Genomic DNA, 21463 nt, shown 5'->3' on the forward strand with positions numbered 1-21463 from the left:
TAGACTATTGAGTAGTTCTATAAATGTCCAGCTAAAATCAAATAGAAGAGAAAAGGAATCATTTATCAAATAAGTAGGTATTCTAGTCATTATAGGTTTTACATCTGAATTATAGATGCAGGAAATGCAAAAGGCTATTCCTTGTGAAAATGGCTGGAGAAGTAATGTAATTCAATCCAGAGTAAGGGTTATGAAAAACCCAAAACTGTTTGGGTTATGAAAACGCTAGTGTGGTGTAGTGGTTAAGAGTGGTAGACTCGTAATCTGGTGAACTGGGTTCGCTTCCCCGCTCCTCCACATGCAGCTGCTGGGTGACCTTGGGCTATTCACACTTCTTTGAAGTCTCTCAGCCTCACTCAACTCACAGAGTGTTTGTTATGGGGGAGGAAGGGAAAGGAGAATGTTAGCCGCTTTGAGACTCCTTCAGGTAGTGATAAAGCAGGATATCAAATCCAAACTCTTCTTCTCTTCTTCTGTTTTACACTGGGATGCACATTCCAGTAAATGGAGGCATTCCAGTCAAATCATGTATGTGTCAGATGTGTAAACAGCTTACTATTAAAATCGTCTTCAAATCTGTTTGGTAGCATTGGGGGGCACAGGGGCAGTTGCCCCGGGTGCAAAATCGTTAGGGACAAAAAAATTCAACACCCAGTGCTGCTTCAATACAGCTACAGACTTCCCTCACTGGGCTCTGCTGAAAGCAACTTCTCCATGCGAACCTGGAAGTGTCCTCTCCAAACAACGGAATGACTCTTTTTTTCATCTCTGTGGTTGCCATCTTTTGGGTGTTAGGCAGTTTAATACTCATGCATACTTTGTCTGTTTCCCTCCATGTTGGGTGCTGGCAACCCACACTACTCCAGTGCTTCAAATTATGGGTTTTAGCCCATTAAGTAAAAGAAAGACCATACTCTGACAAATCAAACTGTTCCCCCAAAAAGTTTTCATTTGAAGTTTGGAAAAACTCTCAGGAAGCAGAGGAGCAGGGCAGGAGGGGCATTGCTAACTGATCAATCTGAGGAGGTTTCTGAGAAATTTAAGTTGGAGGTCTCTTGGGCTTGTGTGTCTCAACCCACTTTCTAGGGAGTATGTGCCATTAAATTTATACTTCTGAATAAACATGGTTAGGACTATGCTGTTCGACAGGTTGGACCCAAGTGATTTATAACTGTGATGTCAGAAATAGCATCACAAAGAGTTCATGGGAACTTCTTTTGCATTTGTTACTGATAAGATTTCACAGGGAGTTCACAGAAATGGATCATACAATCATAGGGTCTTTGAGAGAGCATCACAGAGCCAAAAGAGCAGAGTTAATTCTCTAGGGAGAGAAAGGTCTTTCCTTGCAGAGGGAAACTTGTGGGTATTTTCCCCTTGGCATTCACCAAGGCCCTTTGGCCATTACAAGGATTTGATATTTTTTTAATGGAGGTTTACTCTGGGGGTCAGGTTCTTGTTGTTTGGTTGTGGATTTTTGTTTGTTTGTTTGTTTGTTTTTGTTTTTGTTTTGAGGGATAGGGTTTCTGAGCATAACTGGTTTTTATTATGCGAAATAGGTATTTTTGTATGTGGCCATGACAGCCTGTTAGATTTCCAAGTGTACTACCAGGCATTTAAAAAAAAAATCCTTGGTACCTCTGGATTAGGCAATGATGAATCTCCTTAAAGCAACTGCTTCAAAAGACAACCAGTTCAAATATCATTCATTTTCCCCAAATCAGATATCTTTTTGAATAATACACTGCATGCAGACTTGATGGGCGGAATCCATTGCTCTTTTTACTTCAGATCTGCATAAGAAATGAAATAAGTAGGCCTTATCAAACCACGGTTTGAAAACACCGTTCCTGTTGGCAGTCTGTTAAAACATCTTACAGATAATCAGTGACTCCAGTAGTTCTAAAAAGTCAGCATGTCGCAGAATGATTTACATCTCAGAGTGCTGTTTAACCTTCCGGCTTCTTTATCTCCCTTTCCATCCTCCGCTTGATTCCTCTGCATTTCTCCACGTTACCCCTCCTTACTTCGGCATGCTAAAACAGCAAAAATTCTAAAGCTGCTGTAAGATTAATCACAGAAGAACTACGCGATGTTCAATTCTGGCAGTGTCAGCAGAAGAGTCAATGGTGGGGATCAGATGAGCTCCAGCTCATTGGTGGCACGTTTATCAAATTTCCTCACCAGAGAATTCATTGCAAACCTCCTCCCACCCCCTTGGCTTTTGTTACTGTCATTCTGTAAGCCCTTGTGGCGATACAAGTTAGGTTTTTGGAAATCCTTTGGAAGTCTGGCCTCTGACACTTACCTCTCAGCAATACTGGCAGAGAGCTCTGAAGTTTCTTCCGAGCAGCAATCTGCTTAACCTTTCCCTTACCGTGACTGTGAAGATGCATATTACAAATACGCGGTGGTCCAAATGCTAAACAGAACCCTAGAAAGGATACGAAATGGTCTGTGCAAGGAAAAGCCCATCAAACCATTCTTTGTTAAGGAACAGTGTGTTGAGGGGGACGGAAGACATGGTGAGATAGTATTTTGCACAGCAGCAGCTGGAGAAGGTTGCCACTCTTCTGTGCTGCATGTGAATTGTCCTAACATGTCAGGAGAAAAGAAGTTAAGAAATATGGAAGCAGCAGCGGAGCAAGCTGATCAGGTGCCTGGGACGGCGCACGTGCCCTGCACCCAGGGGTGGGACCAGCCAGCCACGTGGTGGGGCGAGCTGGGGCAGGACGCTCCATGGGGCCTCTGAAGAGTCTGCCTGCCTCATCCCACTCAGCCACCCTACAGCTGAGGGGGAGGCGGCAGGTGGACTGTTTAGGGCAGCGTGGAGCCTGCAGGTGCCCAAGCCACCACGTCACTCCCAGGAGAGATGCGTGGCTCGGGCACGCTGCAGGCCCTCTGGTGAATGTTAGGTTTCTGTTATGCCAATGTGCAGTTCTTGGAGTCACAAGACTCTGTTGACATTCCAGACAGTTGGAAGTCTCATGGGAGACGGATGTTGAAGTTACTGGTTTCCTGTTTCTGTGTCCTGTTGTTTTCTGTCTCTCACAGAGAGCAGACACATATTATTTTCTGTCTTGCGTAGTTAGAAATAAAGTAGCAATGTAGCACATATTTCTGGCTCCTTTTGCTGCTGTCTGAGTACTCTGCTCAATGGAGTGTGTGCCTGAAGTCTCATTCAAAGGCTTGGGTCGTTAATCACTGCGGGAGGAGTAGCCATTACGGAGGCTCCGACAGTGAGTGCCGCCTGGCATTTTGTCACCCCCTCAGTGGTGACACCCAGGGCGGCCAGCCCCCACCACACACCCCTTCCTCCGCCCCTGTATGGAAGATACCCATTAAAGAAAGTGACTGAATTGATACTGTCTTGTATGAGATGATACAAGACCTAGCCCAGGACAGAGACTGAATTCCTACAACAGTGTACAGGAAACATTCCAAATTATTTATCGAGCTGAAAATGTCATAGAAACAGTGCACAAGCTTCTGAGCTGTCCAGAACTCTTCATCGGGTTAGACATAAATGGAACAGCTGAGGCAGAGACAGAGAATAAAACTGGCTGATGTTGGAAGCATGGCATCTACATCTGATCAAAGTCTTGATGTGGAGTAGGTAGCAAACATTCAAATGACGCTCTTGAGGTGCTGTGCTGGTATTGGAATCAGCCTGCACAACAGTGGCTGATTCCCCCATTTCTTAAAACACAAGAACAAACTGGCTGTTACTAGGTCTGTCTGCCTCATTAGGTGGGACTCACAAAGTTCTTAACTGGAGGAAAATAGGAATCAAAAGAAACAAGGCAGGCCTTACAGGGGAAAAGGTGGAAATTAATTTTAGGTGGTGTATTAGGCAAAAGGTCAATAAAAGCGAAATTTGATAGCTTCACATAGCCATTAAAATGAGTGTTCCTTCTGAGAAATAAAGTCCCCTTTTAAGCTGGTTAGAAGCCCCTTCCTCCTGTTTAGCATCTGGTGTTCTGTATTCAGTGGTCTGTGTTTGCCTGAGCTTGAGTCTGGACTAAGGATTCTGAGCTCCTGTGTTCTGATTCGATACATGATGTCCAATCACAGAACATTTCAGGATTTGGGCCTCTGCCATAGGCCCTTGAACTCTGAGTCATGATTCGCAGCTTGAAAGTTTAGATAGCCAATCAGGGTGGGAATGGGAGTGGTCCAGGCTTTCAGGAATGTATATAAGCAGTAGCTTTGACACTGTTTCCCAGTTATGTAGTTCAGTAAAGGTTCTTGCTGTTATTGCTGTGTCTTGCCTTGTGGGAACCCACCTATACTTCACATCCCACTTGAAGAAACTGAGTCTGGTCACAGGCTTCAGATTTCACTTTGCCTGACCTCCTACTCCTTAGAACAGGGGTGGGCTAACATTTGCCCTCTCTGAGTTCTTGGTCTCCAAGTTCCATGTACCCTAGCCAGCACGTCCAACAGTCAGGGATAATGGGAGCTACAATCCCACAAAATCTGAAGGGTTGCAGGATCCTCACCTCTGCTTTAAATGATACATATGGTACAGCATTACACATGTGTGCATCTGCACCCATCCATGCTTAAGCGAATCAACAAATTCTGCGCATGATAAATGTCTCCAACCTACACCCTCACCTCCTGGGAAAAGAGGCAATCTTCACTTGCTATTCTTTTATATGCTTTGGCCTAGCAGAAGCAGCATTTTGACTCTTCTGTGCAATAACTCCTTTTCCACCCGCTTCACATAACACTCTATCAATGTCTTCAAATTGCATTTTCCAGCATTAATATACTATTTGTTTTGGCTCCTAATTACCTGCTTTATCAGCATGTCATATTTGTTCCCCCCTTCCGAGTAATTATATTCCGAATCAGTGTGACACTTGATATTGACCTTTATTTTTAGCTTTCTCTCCCCCTCGCAGAAAAGAGGGTGAATGCTTATTTATAAACCATGAAAACTGAGTTTGTGAGAATATTGATTTGGTGTCTTTAAAAAGCAGCAGGCTGGCAGGCTGCAACTCGAAGTGATCACTGGCAATTAGCAGGGCACATTTTTCACTGCTAAACCTTGCCTATACCTTCTAATTCTATTACTGCATTCGCTCCGCTCTTCCCAGAAAGCACTGTGTTTGTGGCAAGAAACCAGCTATCTGTATAATTTAATGAAAGCCAGTGATCAAAACTGATTTAGTCAGTCTCAAAAATAAGGCAGGGGCATAATTGACACCAGGTGTTCAGAAAAGTTTTCAAATAACCATTAAAAAGATTAGATGCTAATTTAATTGTTAAGTTCCTTTGCAGGAATAACAAGATATTAGCTACAGGGTCAAATGCTCCAGATATTCGCATGACCATAATAATTATCTTTTATGGGAGAATTTGAGGGGCTCCGATGTATGTTGGATGCAGCTTAGAGTTGTCTCATATGCTATACTTTTCCAACATGGAGATATTGGAAAAGGCATGCTATTTTTGTAGCACTAGAAGGGAGTTTTTATTTTCTCTGTCTCCTTTTGCCTGAATTCATATATTGTACATGAAGATTCTGCAAATGTTGACTTGCCAATCCATAAGTCAGTTGTGGTAAGTCAGTTGTGATGGTAGCAGAAACACTTCTAATTGTAGCATGGTCAACTGTTAATATATTATCTTTAAAATATTGCTTTGAGGGAGGGTATAATTCATCGTAGAAGGGGCACAGTGTCTGACATCCACAGACTGCTTGTAAAAATGGATTTTCATAGAGTGAATGAAGGCATCTCCCCTATAAATCCCATAATTGGCCGGGCAGGCGTGATGTGGCTGAGGTTGGCGCAAGGAGACATCAATCCCTTGCCCCGAGCCAGATCACTGCAAGGGCCCAGATGCCCAGCTGCAATGCTGCCCACTATGAAAGTGGAGGGGTTTTCCCCCAACCTAGTGCTACCCAAAATATCGAACCACAAGTCCCTTCAGTGCCAGCCAACAAAGCACATCTGAAAGATACCAGATTTCAGAAGACTGACCCAGATGTTCATTTTCTGTTAACAGTTCTCAAGAATCTCTTCAACAAGGCGGAGAAGTGCCCAAACAGTAGCAATTTTGGAGTGTCCTGTTGAAAGTGATCAAACGTTTTCAGCATTGAAAGTAAGAGCAATGCTATTTTGTTCGCCATCAGTGCTGACACATAGCTAGTTGGCTATGGATCAACATAATGACATCTCGCTTGTTATGTGATCTGGCTGGCACCTCCCATGTAACTATCCCAAAGAGGAAGTTATAACAAAGAAGTCAATAGTAGGTCAGGGAAAACAATAGCATATTGCAATAAAAATATGCAATGTACCCTTCCCACATCAAATTCTGGGTGTGGTTTATTGTTTTTCTTAGACAGATCTAAGGACGTAATCCTATGGAAAGATCCAGCTGGATGAACAACTTGCGATGCAGGAGATCTCCAGCTCAGCTGGAGGATTCCTGGCTCAGTTGATCTCCCCTGGTGTAACTCACTCATCCCAGCTAAATCAGGGCTCAGATATATCCTGGCAACCTGTATCAGAAAAATGTAGCAGAGATTTTGCTAACCTGGGTGAAAGTCATTTCAAATAGGGGTGGGCTTTTTTGGGGGGGGATGATGTTTGTCTTATACCTTTGCTTTAAGGTATTCAGGGCAAGATACACTTGATCAGCCCAGAAATCAGCACAACAACCATGTGGAGTGTTAGTATCTTGACCAAGGTCTTTCAGATGTGAGCTGGAATTCAAACCCATACCTCCCTGATCCAAAGCCCTCACAGTAGGAGCTATGTCCTATTGGCACCCACGGGTTGTGATATTGCTGCAAAATTGGTGATCCAGTGAAAAGTGACACTTCTTTGTCCTCCTTATAATTTCATCTAAATGAAGACCAATCTCTTGAAGTTTGACAACACAATGGAAATTAACTTCATTGCCAATATAGAGCAATTCCTGAAACAACTGCAAGCACTCAGTTATCTATATTAAAGATATGTCAAAGCTGTGGGCTGCTGCAAGTTCTTGAAGTACAAGAGGAGAGACACTGACGAAAAGCATGCACACAGTTACAGAGAAGGCAAGCAAATTCTTTGCTGAATATTTCATTAATCATGAAGACTCTAAATCATCCACATCATTCCTTTTTGCACCAGAACACCTCCCGGTAGATTACAAAGATCTGCAATACGGAGTGGGCGGGGGAATGTGACAGATGACTTATTTTTATATTCTGAATTTGAGCCGTCTACTCTTTACCTACTCAACTACATTCTGTGATATGAATGTAAATTATTTAATCAGATCGCCGCTTTCGCACTCTCATTTTAGACTAGAATGTGGGGGAAGCCTTGGAAAAGAAAGCATGGGGGAATACCAATGCAACGATTCACAAGAGTAAGGACAAACAGTTCGGCTTGGGTCTTCAGTGCTCTGAATGGATAATATACATTTAAATTATTTCACAGAATTGTAGAGTTGGAAGGGACCCTGAGAATCATCTAGTCCAATGTAGGAATATGCAGCTGTCCCATACTGTGATCAAACCATCAACCTTGGCATTATCAGCACCATGCTCTAACCATCTGAGCTAATTGTTGGAAGGGACCACAAGGGCCATCTATTCCAACCCCCTGAGATGCAGGAATCTCAACTAAAGCCTCCATGACAGATGGCCATCCAACCTCTGCTTAAAAACCTCCTATGAAGGAAAGTTCACAACCTCCTGAGTCTATTCCCTGTCAAACAGATCTTACCATCACAAAATTCTTCCTGATGTTTAGTCAGAACCTCTTATCAGCACCATCCAAAGTCATGGGTCAGAACTAATGGCTTTGCAAAGATCAACATATATAAAAATGACAATCATGGTTTTGTCCATCATCAGTCCTCAGGTTCCACTTGCCCTGCTTGGGACATAACCTTTGATCAAACAATCCTTCTTTTGGGATACTGATATCATGCATTTACATGTTTTGTTTCTTCTTTAGATGACAAGCATATGATTTGGATTTATATACTGGAAAGAGGTTTAAAACAAATGAGAAGAGAAAAGAGGCTTGCTCTCATCTGAGAAAAAAGAACAAACTTGGGAGATCCTAATGACAAAAATCTCTCATTTGATACCTAGTCTGCCCTTAGATCCTACAACGTCTGGTGATGTGGAAGAAATTTGTTCCATTCGCACCTACCTAATTTGCACTCTGTAAATCAATCCCGGAACCAAATGAAATTTACACTTCTCTACATTTTGTGATGCAGTTCTCCAGCCAAAACACATGTGCGGAATGTGTGCATTGGGAAAAGAGCACAGAAAAATGTGGATATTGGTGAAAATAACATACAGAAATGTATTGTGCTGGAGGGAAATGCTTGTATGAATGGAGGTGGTTACTTTCTTTAAAAAAGGCAAATTGATGTAGAAATTGATGTAGAAAAGAGTTTGACTGAACTTGAATAAAATGAGAGAAAAACCAACACTGACAGATCTGTCCACCTCATACACCCTCAGACATTCGTTACAGGCTAGTTTTCCACCTACAGCATCCAACATGAAATCCATTAGTTGTACTCCAGAGCTCCTCATCATGTTACTTCTTCTGTATGCTGGAATCGGGTCTCAGAGACTGAGACTCAGGAGGAGGGGGAAATGTGGGTCAAGCAGGCTGGCATCCCTTTAAAGGGATTTGTGCTACGTAAATACTGACATATGTTCCTTTCTAAATGGAAATCTCAACAGTATAGCTATCATCTTGACTTAGTCCAAGGAAGAAAGCATCCCACAGTTACACGTCAACAAACTTGCCTTTCAGCTATAATTGTGGCATAGATTGAAAGTTGCGCACCATAAAGGACAGCGTGGAATAGGAGATGAAGGCTCCAGTGAAGCATTGAAAGGAAAGAACCAGCAATGAAAAGAAATAATTTGGATTACCTTAGATACTCTGTTAGCAACTTCTCTGCCTACGGTCAGCCCCTGAACAAAGGTCCTTGCAGCGATGAAAGCTCTTGTCACTTGAACCTTCAGTTTCCTGGGTACGTCTCCAAAAGGCTTAAGCTGGTCCGTGTATTTGCTTACACACTCTAGGTAGTCCTCAGAGAAATGATAGTGGGGGTTTATGAGCTGGAACATTCGCTCTAATAGCCGAGCCCAGAAGTCATTCAACATTTCTTCCAAGTTCACGTTGCCTCCTGTATAATACCGTTTCAGTTCTATGAAGAGGTCCTGGAACACTTCCGAGTTCTGCATGTACAGCATGCCGTATGTCCGTACAAACATATCATTTAAAGATCTTTCGGCATTCTCCAGGAGTTCTCGGAAAAATTCTATACAAAATAGAAGCATAAGCGTAAGGGAAAAAATATATAGTATGAAGGAAAGCAAACAATATTAGTGATAATCAGGATTACGACAGTGTGTCACATTCATAGCTGTCAACTTTCAGATTTGAAAATAAGGGATTAGCAGCCTTGAAAATAAGGGATCAGCAGCCTCACCTGTCCTGGGGACAGTCTACGGGATATCTAACAATCCGGGACAGCAGTGGGAAGCAGCAGGAAATAGCACTGGAATAAGGGAATTTCCCGCAAAAAAAGGGGGAAGGTTGACAGCTATGGTCACATTTTTAAAATTTTTTAAAGCAGGGGGTTGCCAGAACCAGACCCCAAGCTCACCAGGCACCTTCTAAATGTGTTGTAGAGCACTGGGGTAACATCATAGCACTGAGCTGAAGGGACACGTTTCAGCCTCCCTGCCCAGACAACTACTGTGTAGGTAAGATATTCATATTGCACTTTCTTCACTCCTTGACCAATACACTGTAGAGCAGAAAGAGCACAATCTTCTGTCCCACTGCAGCACTCGGCTGCACTCTTCCACTGATCTGCACCAGTCAGCTGTTGTCAGAGACTGGCTGGCTGAGGAAGAACGATGGGTGCCGCCTGGCCTAGAGCCCACCAAGGATGACACAGAAGACAATTTAGACCTCAGATCATGGTGGTGGGACACTGGAGAGCAGTCTGGGGAAGGGACAAGCTGGGAGGTGCTTGAGCAATCAAGGGTAGGGGGGTCGGAAGAAGGAGGCCCTTCCAGGACAGGGCTGAAGGTTAAGTCTCAATGTCAGTGCAGATGCAGCAGAGAGCAGTCAGAGATGGTCCTGCTACCTATCAGCTGGACAGTCCCAGTCCTACTGGTTCTCCTTCTCCTCTGCCACCCCAATCAAGGAGGGTCTTGCGCATCCTGAGCAATGGGCCAGGCAGGTTCAGAGGAGGAACCCACCCGCCTGTTGCAGTCTCCGTCTGCTTGGGAGGGATAGAGAGAGAGAGGCTAGAGGGGTAGGTGGGGCCAGTGGTCTGATGCTTAATGAGTCGTGCCAAAGTAACACTGCTGTGTTCATAGAATCATAGAGTTGGAAGAGACCACAAGGGCCATCAAGTCCAACCCCCCTGCCAAGCAGGAAACACCATCAGAGCACTCCTGACATATGGTTGTCAAGCCTCTGCTTAAAGACCTCCAAAGAAGGAGACTCCACCACACTCCTTGGCAGCAAATTCCACTGTCGAACAGCTCTTACTGCCAGGAAGTTCTTCCTAATGTTTAGGTGTTGTTACTTTCTGCGAAGAAAAGTTAATTGCATTTCTTGCCTCACTTTCTTTCCTGCCCTGCAGAGGACCTGTGCTTGCCTGACAGCTCCTTGACAGCTATGGACTCAGTGCCTCTCTTTGTGGTTGTGTGTTTGTGTAATGTGTATGAAAATGTGGGGTAGCTGCACAAACTCTGGGCACCCCACTTCCTTGGACACATCTATTCTGGGCGTGCAGCCTTCAACTAAAAAAAAAAACTGCCTATCTCCATCCTTAATTAACTGGTCAAGAAAGAATCTTGTGCCAAGAATCTTGTTGCCTGTGCATGTGGGGTGGTCAATATTATGCAGCTTCGCTCTGAAGATTTGAATTTGAGAAGAGTTCCTTTGAAATAATATTAAGAGAACATTGGATTCCTCATGAGGATGCAGAATATATCATTTTTAAAAAATCCATAGCCCTAAATGTTAAATATGCTTTTAAGGAAAACTGCTACAAAAGCTGTTCCGTTTATATTTAAAGGATTGTTTAAGCAATACAGCTCTTGTCACTTAGAAACTGAATTGGCAGTGTTTCTGCTTTTGAGTATGAAATAAGGGGAAGAATGCTATTTAGCAAATGGTGTGCCTAAGTCAACAAGTCTAAAATAAAGTGTTGTTTTAGAGGCTTGCTTGTGGGAGTAGAGGGAGATGAGGGAGTGGCTTAGAGGAATGCAATCACAGCAGAGCCTTATTTAGCACATGGTCATGCTCAGAATGAGAAGAAAATGAGATGAGGCTGTCATAGTTGGGTTCAGCATAAGGGGGAAACTAGATGCCAGATGTGCATAACTGTCCTTTTTTATAAGTGTACACCAAAGAAAATCCCGTGTTGCAAACAGAACACTGTAAGCTTACTACACTTTTATGTGATTGCTGATCCATGGCCATTTGATGTACCTTTGGGGACAATTAATTTGCTGGTGAAGAATTATCATGGAAACAGTTCATTATCCTGGAAGAACTGTTCTGTCTGCTGCTGTGCTTGGAGCACCCTATTGCTATGTTTGGAGCACCCATCATCATCTCATGTATTCACTGTGGAAAGACATTCTGCCTTCATTTCAGTGACTTAGCACTCCTACCATTCCTGTTCATGGAACATTTATTTGATTCTTAATAGTTTGTGGCTCCATGGACATATTATATGTCTTTTTGATAAGTGGGCAGTGGAAGGAGGAGATAGATCAGTACTGTGGCAAGAGGAGGGGCTTCAAACCATTGCCCCCACACTACGGTCCCAAATAAAGTCAGACCCCTTTGCAATGCCACTGGTCTGGTGAAAGGTACCAATCACTTGTTATTGACTATAGTTCCCTTCCCATGGTTGACTCATGATTCTCCCCCAAGCAAAATCCTTAGCGCTCTTCCCTAATGGAAGAGGTTGCAGCAAGTAATCTCAAGCTTTGCTGAGGATGAAACAGGACTTCTGAAGGAAACCTGTATTTCCAAACACAGTGTTTTTGACTAATGTTCACTTGTCTGTGGATGGTAGGAGGTGCTTGATCTATCTGCAGTAGCTGATTCCCACCATGACCCAATTTTAATTGATTCTTCAGTGAAGCTCAGAAGTACTGGGGGGGGGGGGGCAGAAAGCAGGCAGGTGTGGAGGAGTCCCTGGTCCTGATTGGTTAACTGTGCACCTGAAGGACCAGGCCTGCAGCCTGGGAGACATCTTGGACTCACAGCTGTCCATAGAACCACAGGTCAATTCTGTGTCCAGGGCAGCTGTCTACCAGCTCCATCTGGTGCACAGACTGAGACCCTACCTGCCCACAGACTGTCTCGCCAGAGTGGTGCATGCTCTAGTTATCTCTCCCTTGGGCTACTGCAATGCACTCTATGTTAAGGCTACCAGATGCTCCCGTTTCCCGAGGACAATCCCCAGATTTACAAATCAGTCCCCATACAAAATCCATTGAAGTTGAAAAGTGTCCCTGGATTCATTGAAAAAAATCTGGTAACCTTACTGTATGTGGGGCTACCTTTGAAGGTGACCTGGAAACTACAACTAATACAGAATGTGGCAGCTAGTCTGGTGACTGGGAGTGGCCATATAACACCGGTCCTGAATGACCTACATTGGCTCCCAGTACGTTTCCGAGCACAATTCAAACTGTTGGTGCTGACCTTTAAAGCCCTCAATGAACTCAAAGGCCCAGTATACCTGAAGGAGCGTCTCCACCCCCATCGTTCTGCCTGGACACTGAAGTCCAGCACTGAGGGCCTTCTGGCAGTTCCCTCCCTGCAAGAAGCAAAGTTACAGGGAACCAGGCAGATGGCCTTCTCGGTAGTGGCGCCCGCCCTGTGGAACGCCCTCCCATCAGATGTCAAGGAACTAAATAACTACCTGACTTCTAGAAGACATCTGAAGGCTTTAGGGAAGTCTTTAATGTTTGATGTTTTATTGTATTTTTAATATTTTGTTGGAAGCCGCCCAGAGTGGCTGGGGAAACCCAGCAGATGGGTGGGGTAATAATAATAATAATAATAATAATAATAATAATAATAATAATAATAAAATGAAACCACAAATAAGTGGAGATGGCCAAGAGAAGAACAGTTTGCATGGGGGAAGCAAGTTCAAGTGCAAGGTTCTTCTCTTCCACCTGCCAACGATATACACTCTCCTTGTCTGAAGTCATACAGTTTTGGAAACATGTATTTCCTAACATAGCTATAGCTCCACCCTAAACCATTTAAAGCGATATTTGATCTCGGAATACTCTGCCAATTGTGACCACATCTTTGTGTTTTTACTCCTCCTTTGCAGCCAAGTGAAGAAAGCAGATGTCAGAAAGGCTCACCAGCAAACACATCAGTTTAATGCCATTTCCCAGCAGGGCGTGTTAAAATGCCTTTTGGACTGAATCACGAACAGTTCGGCTAGTCATGTTTTCCTCTTTGCAAAATGTTTGTGCTCCCAATCACCTATAATCCACACTGGCGTATCTTGTTACTTTCAGAAGTGCAAACTACATCCAGTACATTGTATATCATTTATACAGTGAGCTGAATAAGTCTCACATCGCTAACAGAGGAAAATCCCTGTTAACATGTGGCTTTATTGAAGCCACACTAGAAACTTCTTCACTTCATTTATTATAAACTTTCTGCACCATTACAAAACCACCACTGTGTTAATTAAACAATGTTAACGTTAACAGTTAAAGGCTTAGCAATAAGAAAATGTTATAATAGAAGCTGTCTCTCTCTCTTGTGGTCACTATGAGTACTTAGATTTTATGGCTTTTCATATGAGATCCAAGCCTAATCCTAGACCGGCAGATACAATGTCATATATTACAAACATATGTATTGGTGTTAATGAGAAGGGGTGAGTTCATAGTAGCAGCTTTGCAGTCTTGTTTTCTTATCCCACAGATGAAACGCATGTCACTCGACAAGAGAAATTAGCTAACAGATTAGAAGTTCAAATTTATGAAATCTATTAAATATTTAAATATGTACTAAACATATAAGCCACAAGAATTTGAAGATGAAGAATGGAAAGTGAGAAAGGAAACAGAGCAATGCAAGAGAGTAAAACTGTAAGTTATGAGCAGGAAAAAGCAAGAAACAAAGGAAATTTATCCTTTTGTTCCAAATACATTTATTTTCTGGCAAGAGAAATCAATCACAAATATCTAGCTAAAGCTATTAGAATATTGTGTATCTGGTATATTAATTGCTCTTTTATAGGAAATAGTGGTGTTACAAAAAGGCCCCAGTTGATGTGGAATAAGTACAACTTTCTTTATGGAATATACGAGTTATTTTATTTCCCGTCTAATGGAAACAATCAGCAGCCTGCATTCTAACTGGTCATATATTAGGAACAGATTTGGTCAATGCTTTCAAAACTGTTAGGAATTTTTTGCTGACAAGACAGATTGCACATGTAGCACATAGTGGATCTTGAAAAGAGCTTTTCTTTCCTCAATATATTTTCTTTCATTTGATGGGAAATGTCCCTGTTTTATGGTCTGTCCCTTGAACAACCACCTCTGCAAATATTGCATTTGTTCCCACAAGGTCAGTGTGAAAACATCAGTCATACAGTGAATGCAAGGTCAGTGGTATAATGCATACTCTAAGTACACCACGGATACACTGACCATGGGAGTAAGTCTCATGGGAGTCAACAGGGCTTACTACTGAGTAGACAAATAGAGAATGTTGCTGTAAATAGGGTCAAAAAGAATGTATAATACTTAGAAAAGCCTGCCTCAGACATGCATCCCTGGCCTGCCATTCTTTAAAAATTATACCCATTTTTCTTTTTATCAACTATCTCTTCATCTTTTCTTTATTCTTTAGCAGAGGTCAGATATTAGTGTTTTGATATTGTGGCTGAGCCAACTCAGTCATCATTGGAGACACTTGTTTCTTCTCCTCTAACTCTTATCAGTACCATGAGGTAACAGACAAGCATAAAGCACACATTGCAGCCATATTTAGGGACAAATATAAAATGCATATGGAAAGACAAATCTATAAAGATGATCTGATGAAGAGTAAAATCACAACATATATGGGCAGATGCCACAACTGAAGAAGAGGAGGAGGAGGAGGAGGAGGAGGAGGAGGAGGAGGAGTTTGGATTTGATATCTCGCTTTATCACTACCCAAAGGAGTCTCAAAGCAGCTAACATTCTCCTTTTTCCTTTCCTCCCCCACAACCAACACTCTGTGAGGTGAGTGGGGCTGAGAGACTTCAAAGAAGTGTGACTAGCCCAAGGTCACCCAGCAGCTGCATGTGGAGGAGCGGAGACGCGAACCCGGTTCACCAGATTACGAGTCCACCACTCTTAACCACTACACCACACTGGCTACTAACACACACACAGAGAGAGAGAGAGAGAGAGAGAGAGAGAAGAATGACAACCCCATCGGATGAAACATGTTTTATCATTGGATTTAAGTCCGTTTGGCAAAAGATTACAATATCACCACCTCCCTATATTGCCCTCTGGAACTCCTGGAAAATTAAATGGTCAATGTTAAGTTATCCTATTTGTACGTATTCTGTGGGGTGTTTTGTCTTTCAGTATAATTCCACCTGTGTCAGGAAGCAGGTCTGATACTTGTGAGTGCTTAAAATTATCGCCATGTGAATGGGGTCGTGAGTATTTAACTCTTCTCTATGATCATTCCCTTTCACCAAAGAGTTATTTAGAACTGCACAAATTGTGCACACACTGGCATTCTTAAATATCTGTCTCACATGAGATGCAATTTGTATAATGGGATTTGTGGCCAACAATGGGATTTGTGACCAACCTTGTCTTCTGGATAAAGAGTGGCTTCTTATTTCAAGAGCTGGTCTAAATCTTCCAGTTTTCTCCTGGTCTCCCATGCCACAAATTGACTTTATTGTTGCTGTTGTTAAACCAAACTAAGTACCTAATGACAAAGCAATTGCAACAAATCCAGAGGTTTGCTACCTTCATATTATGTAGCATACAAAAGGAATCCATATGCAATCAGTGGACATAACTGAGAGATAATGTGGTATAGTGGTTAGTGCTGTTCGACTAGGGCAGGATCCCAGGTTCAGATCCTTTGAGCCTGTCACTACCTATCAGCCTAACTGGCTTCTTGGGAAAATAAAATGAGGAAATAAGAACTATGCAGGCTGCCTTGAGTTTCTTAGAAGATGGGTGTATTATGAATGTAATAACTCAATTAAATAAATACTTTACCTCATGTCATAAATACTGTACCTCATGAAGGCTGAGATGCTAGCTTGGAAGTTGGAAATGCTATTTGTCTGTGAGAGTAGAATGGACTTTAGCTACTGAAACTTTCACTAAGACTTTGTCGTCCTCGTCTCTCCTCTCCTCTGCAGCTCTCTGCACACCCTAAAAGCTGCTCCAGAGGGTTGGGGAATACTTTGGAACAGATTTGGGGGGCTGTGGGGGGGGGGAGATTACAGTGGTACCTCAGTTTTCAAACATAATCCATTCCAGAAGACCATTTGAGTTCCGAAATGTTCAAAAACCGAAACCTCAGTATGGAAGCCTCAATACGGAAAACTCAAAACGGAAGCCACATTGTATGCTTGACCTTCGAGGTGAGTTCGAAAACTGAAGCATTTACTTCTGGGTTTACAGCATTCAAAATATTTGTCAATGGAGACATTTGAAAACCAAGGTAGCACTGTCTTTGTGCGCCTCTCCCACAGCTAGCGGAGCGCTGCACTAATCCCGAAGCTTGGGGCGTGCTGAGCTCAGCGCGCCCCAAGCTTCTGGGTGCCGGCAAGGTCTCCGCTAGCCATGGGAGAGCTGGGTCTCCCACGGCTAGCGGATAGCTTCCTGAAGCCTGGAGAGCGAGAGGGGTCAGTGCGCACCGATCCCTCTCACTCTCCAGGCTTCAGCAAAAGCCTGCATTCGCCCCATAGGACGCACACATATTTTCCCTTCATTTTTGGAGGAGAAAAAGTGCGTCCTATAGGGTGAAAAATACGGTAATGCAAGCCCCTGAAGGGAATGGAACCTGAAATGATTTTGAAAAGTCATGCCTCTACTCATTACAGCAATGGGAATGTGCGTACAACCCAGCTTCCCTCACAGCCTATAAAATGCTAGGTGCCAACTAATTACACATTTGCCTCTATATTAGTTAAAACCATCTCCAGTATGTTATAATTTTATTGTCCCCTACATAGCCCTAGATGTTAAGTGCTGCTGTATTTACCAAGCATGTAATTAAGTGTGAGTTCCCATTAAGCAATGTAATATTAGGGTTCATTATGAAATTACACTGTTCAGTCAACCTAGCATTGAAAATACAGTTGTCACTTTCACTGACATAAGCATAATTTCATTAGGCACAAGTTAACCCCCTGAATAGCCAAATAGTGCTTTATTCATATTTACATTTCAACTTTCAATATAAACTATGTTTTAATTGGTAGATTTATTTTTCCTGTCCACAGTTAACTATGGTGATAACGTCGGGCCTAATATTATATGATATTATATTACCTCAGGCCTGGCGTACGTAAGCAACAGACTGAGGAAACAGAACAGCTGATGTGGCAGAATGCACTGCACCACGTCAGGTGAAAAGTCACATTTCTGAGTGTTCCTTTGTGTTATTCTGTATATTGGAAGTGGGAGAGAAGGACAGAGGATCTGTGCAGGAAATAAATTCCTCCTTCATGGGCTAAGCTGTTTTGATTTGTTTACAGACAACCTTTTATGAGAAGAAGCATTCAAAATGGCAAAAAAAGAACACTTAGAAAAAATTCTATGGGCCACAGCAGCTGCCCCATCAATGCCAAGTGCTGCTACCTGCCCTGGACATCAAAGGTGGTTTGATGAAAATAGGCGGTGTAATATATATATGTTGTGCATTATTTTATAAGGTTTTGAAATCATCTAAGAACATCTCCAGCATCTAATCAAAAGGCAATTTAGATAACTCCCCCTTCCACAGCTGGATTTTTTAAAACACACACACACACACACACACACGAAAAGCTGTAGCATTAGTCCATTTAAGTCCCTACATAGTCCATTTTCAGGAACAGATAGGAGCACTTGAACTTCATGGCAGCATAACATGGGAAGAAGGCTTCCATAAGTACTGTGTAAACCCCATCCTGGGAGTCTTTGACTGCCCGACGACCTCCCCTATTCATTCACAGTTTCTCCCCCTTCTTTTAAAGTTCTGTGTGTCTGTGATGTCTCAAATGAATACATGGAGCAGCAGAAGGCCAGGGATTTGGCATATCTCCCAGGAGTAGTTTACTGGAACAAATGGACCAAACTGCAGGCATGTTTAATCCCTTGGATTACCTCCTGCTTTTTCAAGGTGATGCTCAGGGATGCTGTTACTTAACGCTGATACGGCCGGGATGCAAAAACCACACACCGTTTTTGAAAGTTAGACGCCAGGTCATTACTTGAACTGCTGATTTCATCCTGATCACAAATTAAAGCTCAAAAGCAAGAGGTCCATGAAGGAACCACAATTCCAGGGCCTGCATTTAACAGCAGCGAGGCTTTCAAGAGAGGCTGTTGCACACAAAAAATATAGCTATTATCTAAAACAAAGGGAAAGCACACTGCAAATTAATACATGAAGTTAGATTTTTCCAGTAATATCATAAAGCTTGCCTTTGGCATACATGATCTGATCGTTTTATCTTAACTGCCCTAATTGTCAAAGCTGCTGTGCTGAATCTATGCTTCTTTTAAGCTTGGATATAAATATATACATACTGTGTGTGTGTGTGTGTGTGTGTGTGTGTGTGCATATTCCATTCACCTGCTTCTTTATAGCAGTCCTGAAAAAACCATTACTACTTCAAGCAGAGAGACAGAAATATTTTAGGACTAGTAATCAGCAATTCTGAGTAGGAGGTGAGGATGGCGGAATGCTACCGGGAATAAGATGTCTGTGCCTTAGTTGGGCTTGTTGTTAAAAGGTTTAGAATCTTCGGTGACAACCTGCTCCTCTGATTTTCGCCATCTTGACCCAAGGATATAGGTGGCCTGTCTAGAGAGCCTGCTTCCCCCCAAATGTCTGTTTACCCAATCTTCCTGAGAATGGCTGATGGTAATGAATCTCTTTCCTCTGGCCCCAAGTGCTGCATTCAGTTATCATCAAGCACAGGCGTCAAGGAGCGCTCTAATCTTCCACTGATGGATGGAATACTAACCTTTCACAAGATTAGAGACACAAGGTGCTCTGAAGATAATAAAATTCAAATAGGTTTATTTCAAAGGGCAACTCAATCTTGATTTTCTTCATGGGTCACTTGACAGATCATTTGCCAACGTAAAGTTCCCCCCACCGCCTCTTTTTGGTGACTTTGCATGTGTGTGTGCATGCGTTTGTGTGTCTTTCAAAACCTGCACTCTGAGCAATGCTCTGTTTTAAATTGGGAAAGAACTAGAGATGGAAACACCGGTCTATTTTTCAGTACCTCTGACTCGTAAGTCTGTTTAATCCCATTTACACATTAATTTACAACTTTAATTTCCCCCCATTTAAATGTGTGTTTAAACTACATTGTAAGATGTTTTCTCTCATTTGCATAAATATTTTTCTCTTACAATGTGCACTTCCAGCTCCATTTCCTCTCAAAATATGCACTTTAACGTGCATTTTTAGACATTTCTTGAGTTGAAAAGTGTGTCGTGACATTTGGAGTTGTGAAAATTCTACAAATCTGCTCCTGATACCAACTCTTAGATATTTTTTTAAGAGTCGTTCTTGCAAGGCATAATAAGGAGTTGAACTTATTTCCACCAGAAGCATTTCTTTAATGTTGGATATAACCATTTGCCAACAGGTTTTTGCATTATTGTACCTCCATCACATATCAGAGGAAAAAACCCTTTCCTCATGCTGAATCCAGCATTTAACATCCCTTGTTCTGCTACTCATTTTGTTCTTCCATAGAATTCAACCAGCGGCATTGAACTGCCATTTTAATGCACTTATAGTTTGTTTCAACTGGAAAACTGGATCTTTTCCTAAACATACCTATAGGCATTTCCTTCTGCATGTCGTAATACCTCAATGTAATTACATCCATTTTTAGTGATATTTCTTTAATAATATTTGACAAATCTTAGAAAAAAGGATCCCATCTTGTTCTTTCTAAGAATATCTCAAAATATGTCTTTCCTTCCTTAAATATGTCATTTAAATGTGTCCTTATGTGTAATAGTAAATAAACAGATGGAATCATTTGCTCACCTTCTCATAATTTCCTATCAACTCCCACTCTTGATATGTTTCGAACCTAGGGGCCAATCCTATGTAAATATCCACTGGCGTGAGCAATTTAGGATGCAGCAGAACTTTGGATTAGCCAGCTGATTCCTGTTTCTGTTGGCATTAAGACCCTAACCTTGGCTCAGCCAGATTTTAAGACAAATATTTATTATATAAAATTTACAACTGTAAATTATAATGGCCATGCCCATCAACTTTGGGGGTCCTTGCCACTTTCAAATATTTTATGGGAGGGGTGAAGGGAGCTCCGTCCCTAGGAGTTGGCTCCAATGCTCTTATCCTTTTTCTATAACCATAACCGTTTTTAAATGTTTCTCTTGACTGAACAAATGTTCTATCATTGGTCTAATATATATATATATATATATATATATATATATATATATATATATATATATATATATATATATATATTATCCTGTATCAGTTGCTTGTGCTAACCATCTTAAGCCAGCTGCTTCGCGATAACTCCAGGTATCTGGGTGGAATCTAGACACATATAAAAAACACTGTGTAAATACTTTTTTAAAAGTTCTGGAAAATATATTGAATTTGTCATAAACTCAACATCACTGTCTGGCGTCACATTTGTATAAAGGTAAAGATAAAGGGACCCCTGACCGTTAGGTCCAGTCGCGGACAACTTTGGGGTTGCGGCGCTCATCTTGCTATATTGGCCGAGGGAGCCAGCATACAGCTTCTGGGTCATGTGGCCAGCATGACTAAGCCGCTTCTGGCAAACCAGAGCAGCGCACGGAAACACCATTTACCTTCCTGCTGGAGCGGTACCTATTTATCTACTTGCACTTTGACATGCTTTTGAACTGCTGGGTTGGCAGGACCAGGGCCCGGGCAATGGGAGCTCACTGTGTCATGGGGATTCGAACCACTGACCTTCTGATCGGCAAGCCCTAGGTTCTGTGGTTTAGACCACAGTGCCACCCGTGTTCCTCACATTTGTATAATGCACTTAAAACACACTTAAAATGCTATATTTGCAGCTGTATAGCTGAGTCTCTGGTATACCTAGGTATACCCAGTCTACTTATGATGATATTTTCTCTCTTTTCATATGAATGTGTCAATTATCTTTTGCCAATCTCCCA

The 21463-nt window shown here is 42.3% G+C and overlaps 1 protein-coding gene across 2 annotated transcripts in view; it reads right to left on the reverse strand.

The window, feature by feature from the left end:
- GPC6 (glypican 6) overlaps positions 1-21463 on the reverse strand; it is a 787401-nt gene that overhangs the window by 347751 nt on the left and 418187 nt on the right. For both annotated transcript variants that reach the window (XM_081908218.1, XM_081908217.1), the window contains exon 3: positions 8915-9306. In XM_081908218.1, the coding sequence (XP_081764344.1) occupies positions 8915-9306 (392 nt within the window). The remainder of the gene's footprint in view (positions 1-8914; positions 9307-21463) is intronic.

The sequence above is a fragment of the Podarcis melisellensis genome (assembly GCF_964234715.1).
Source record: "Podarcis melisellensis genome assembly, chromosome: 4".
NCBI classification, from domain to species: domain Eukaryota; kingdom Metazoa; phylum Chordata; class Lepidosauria; order Squamata; family Lacertidae; genus Podarcis; species Podarcis melisellensis.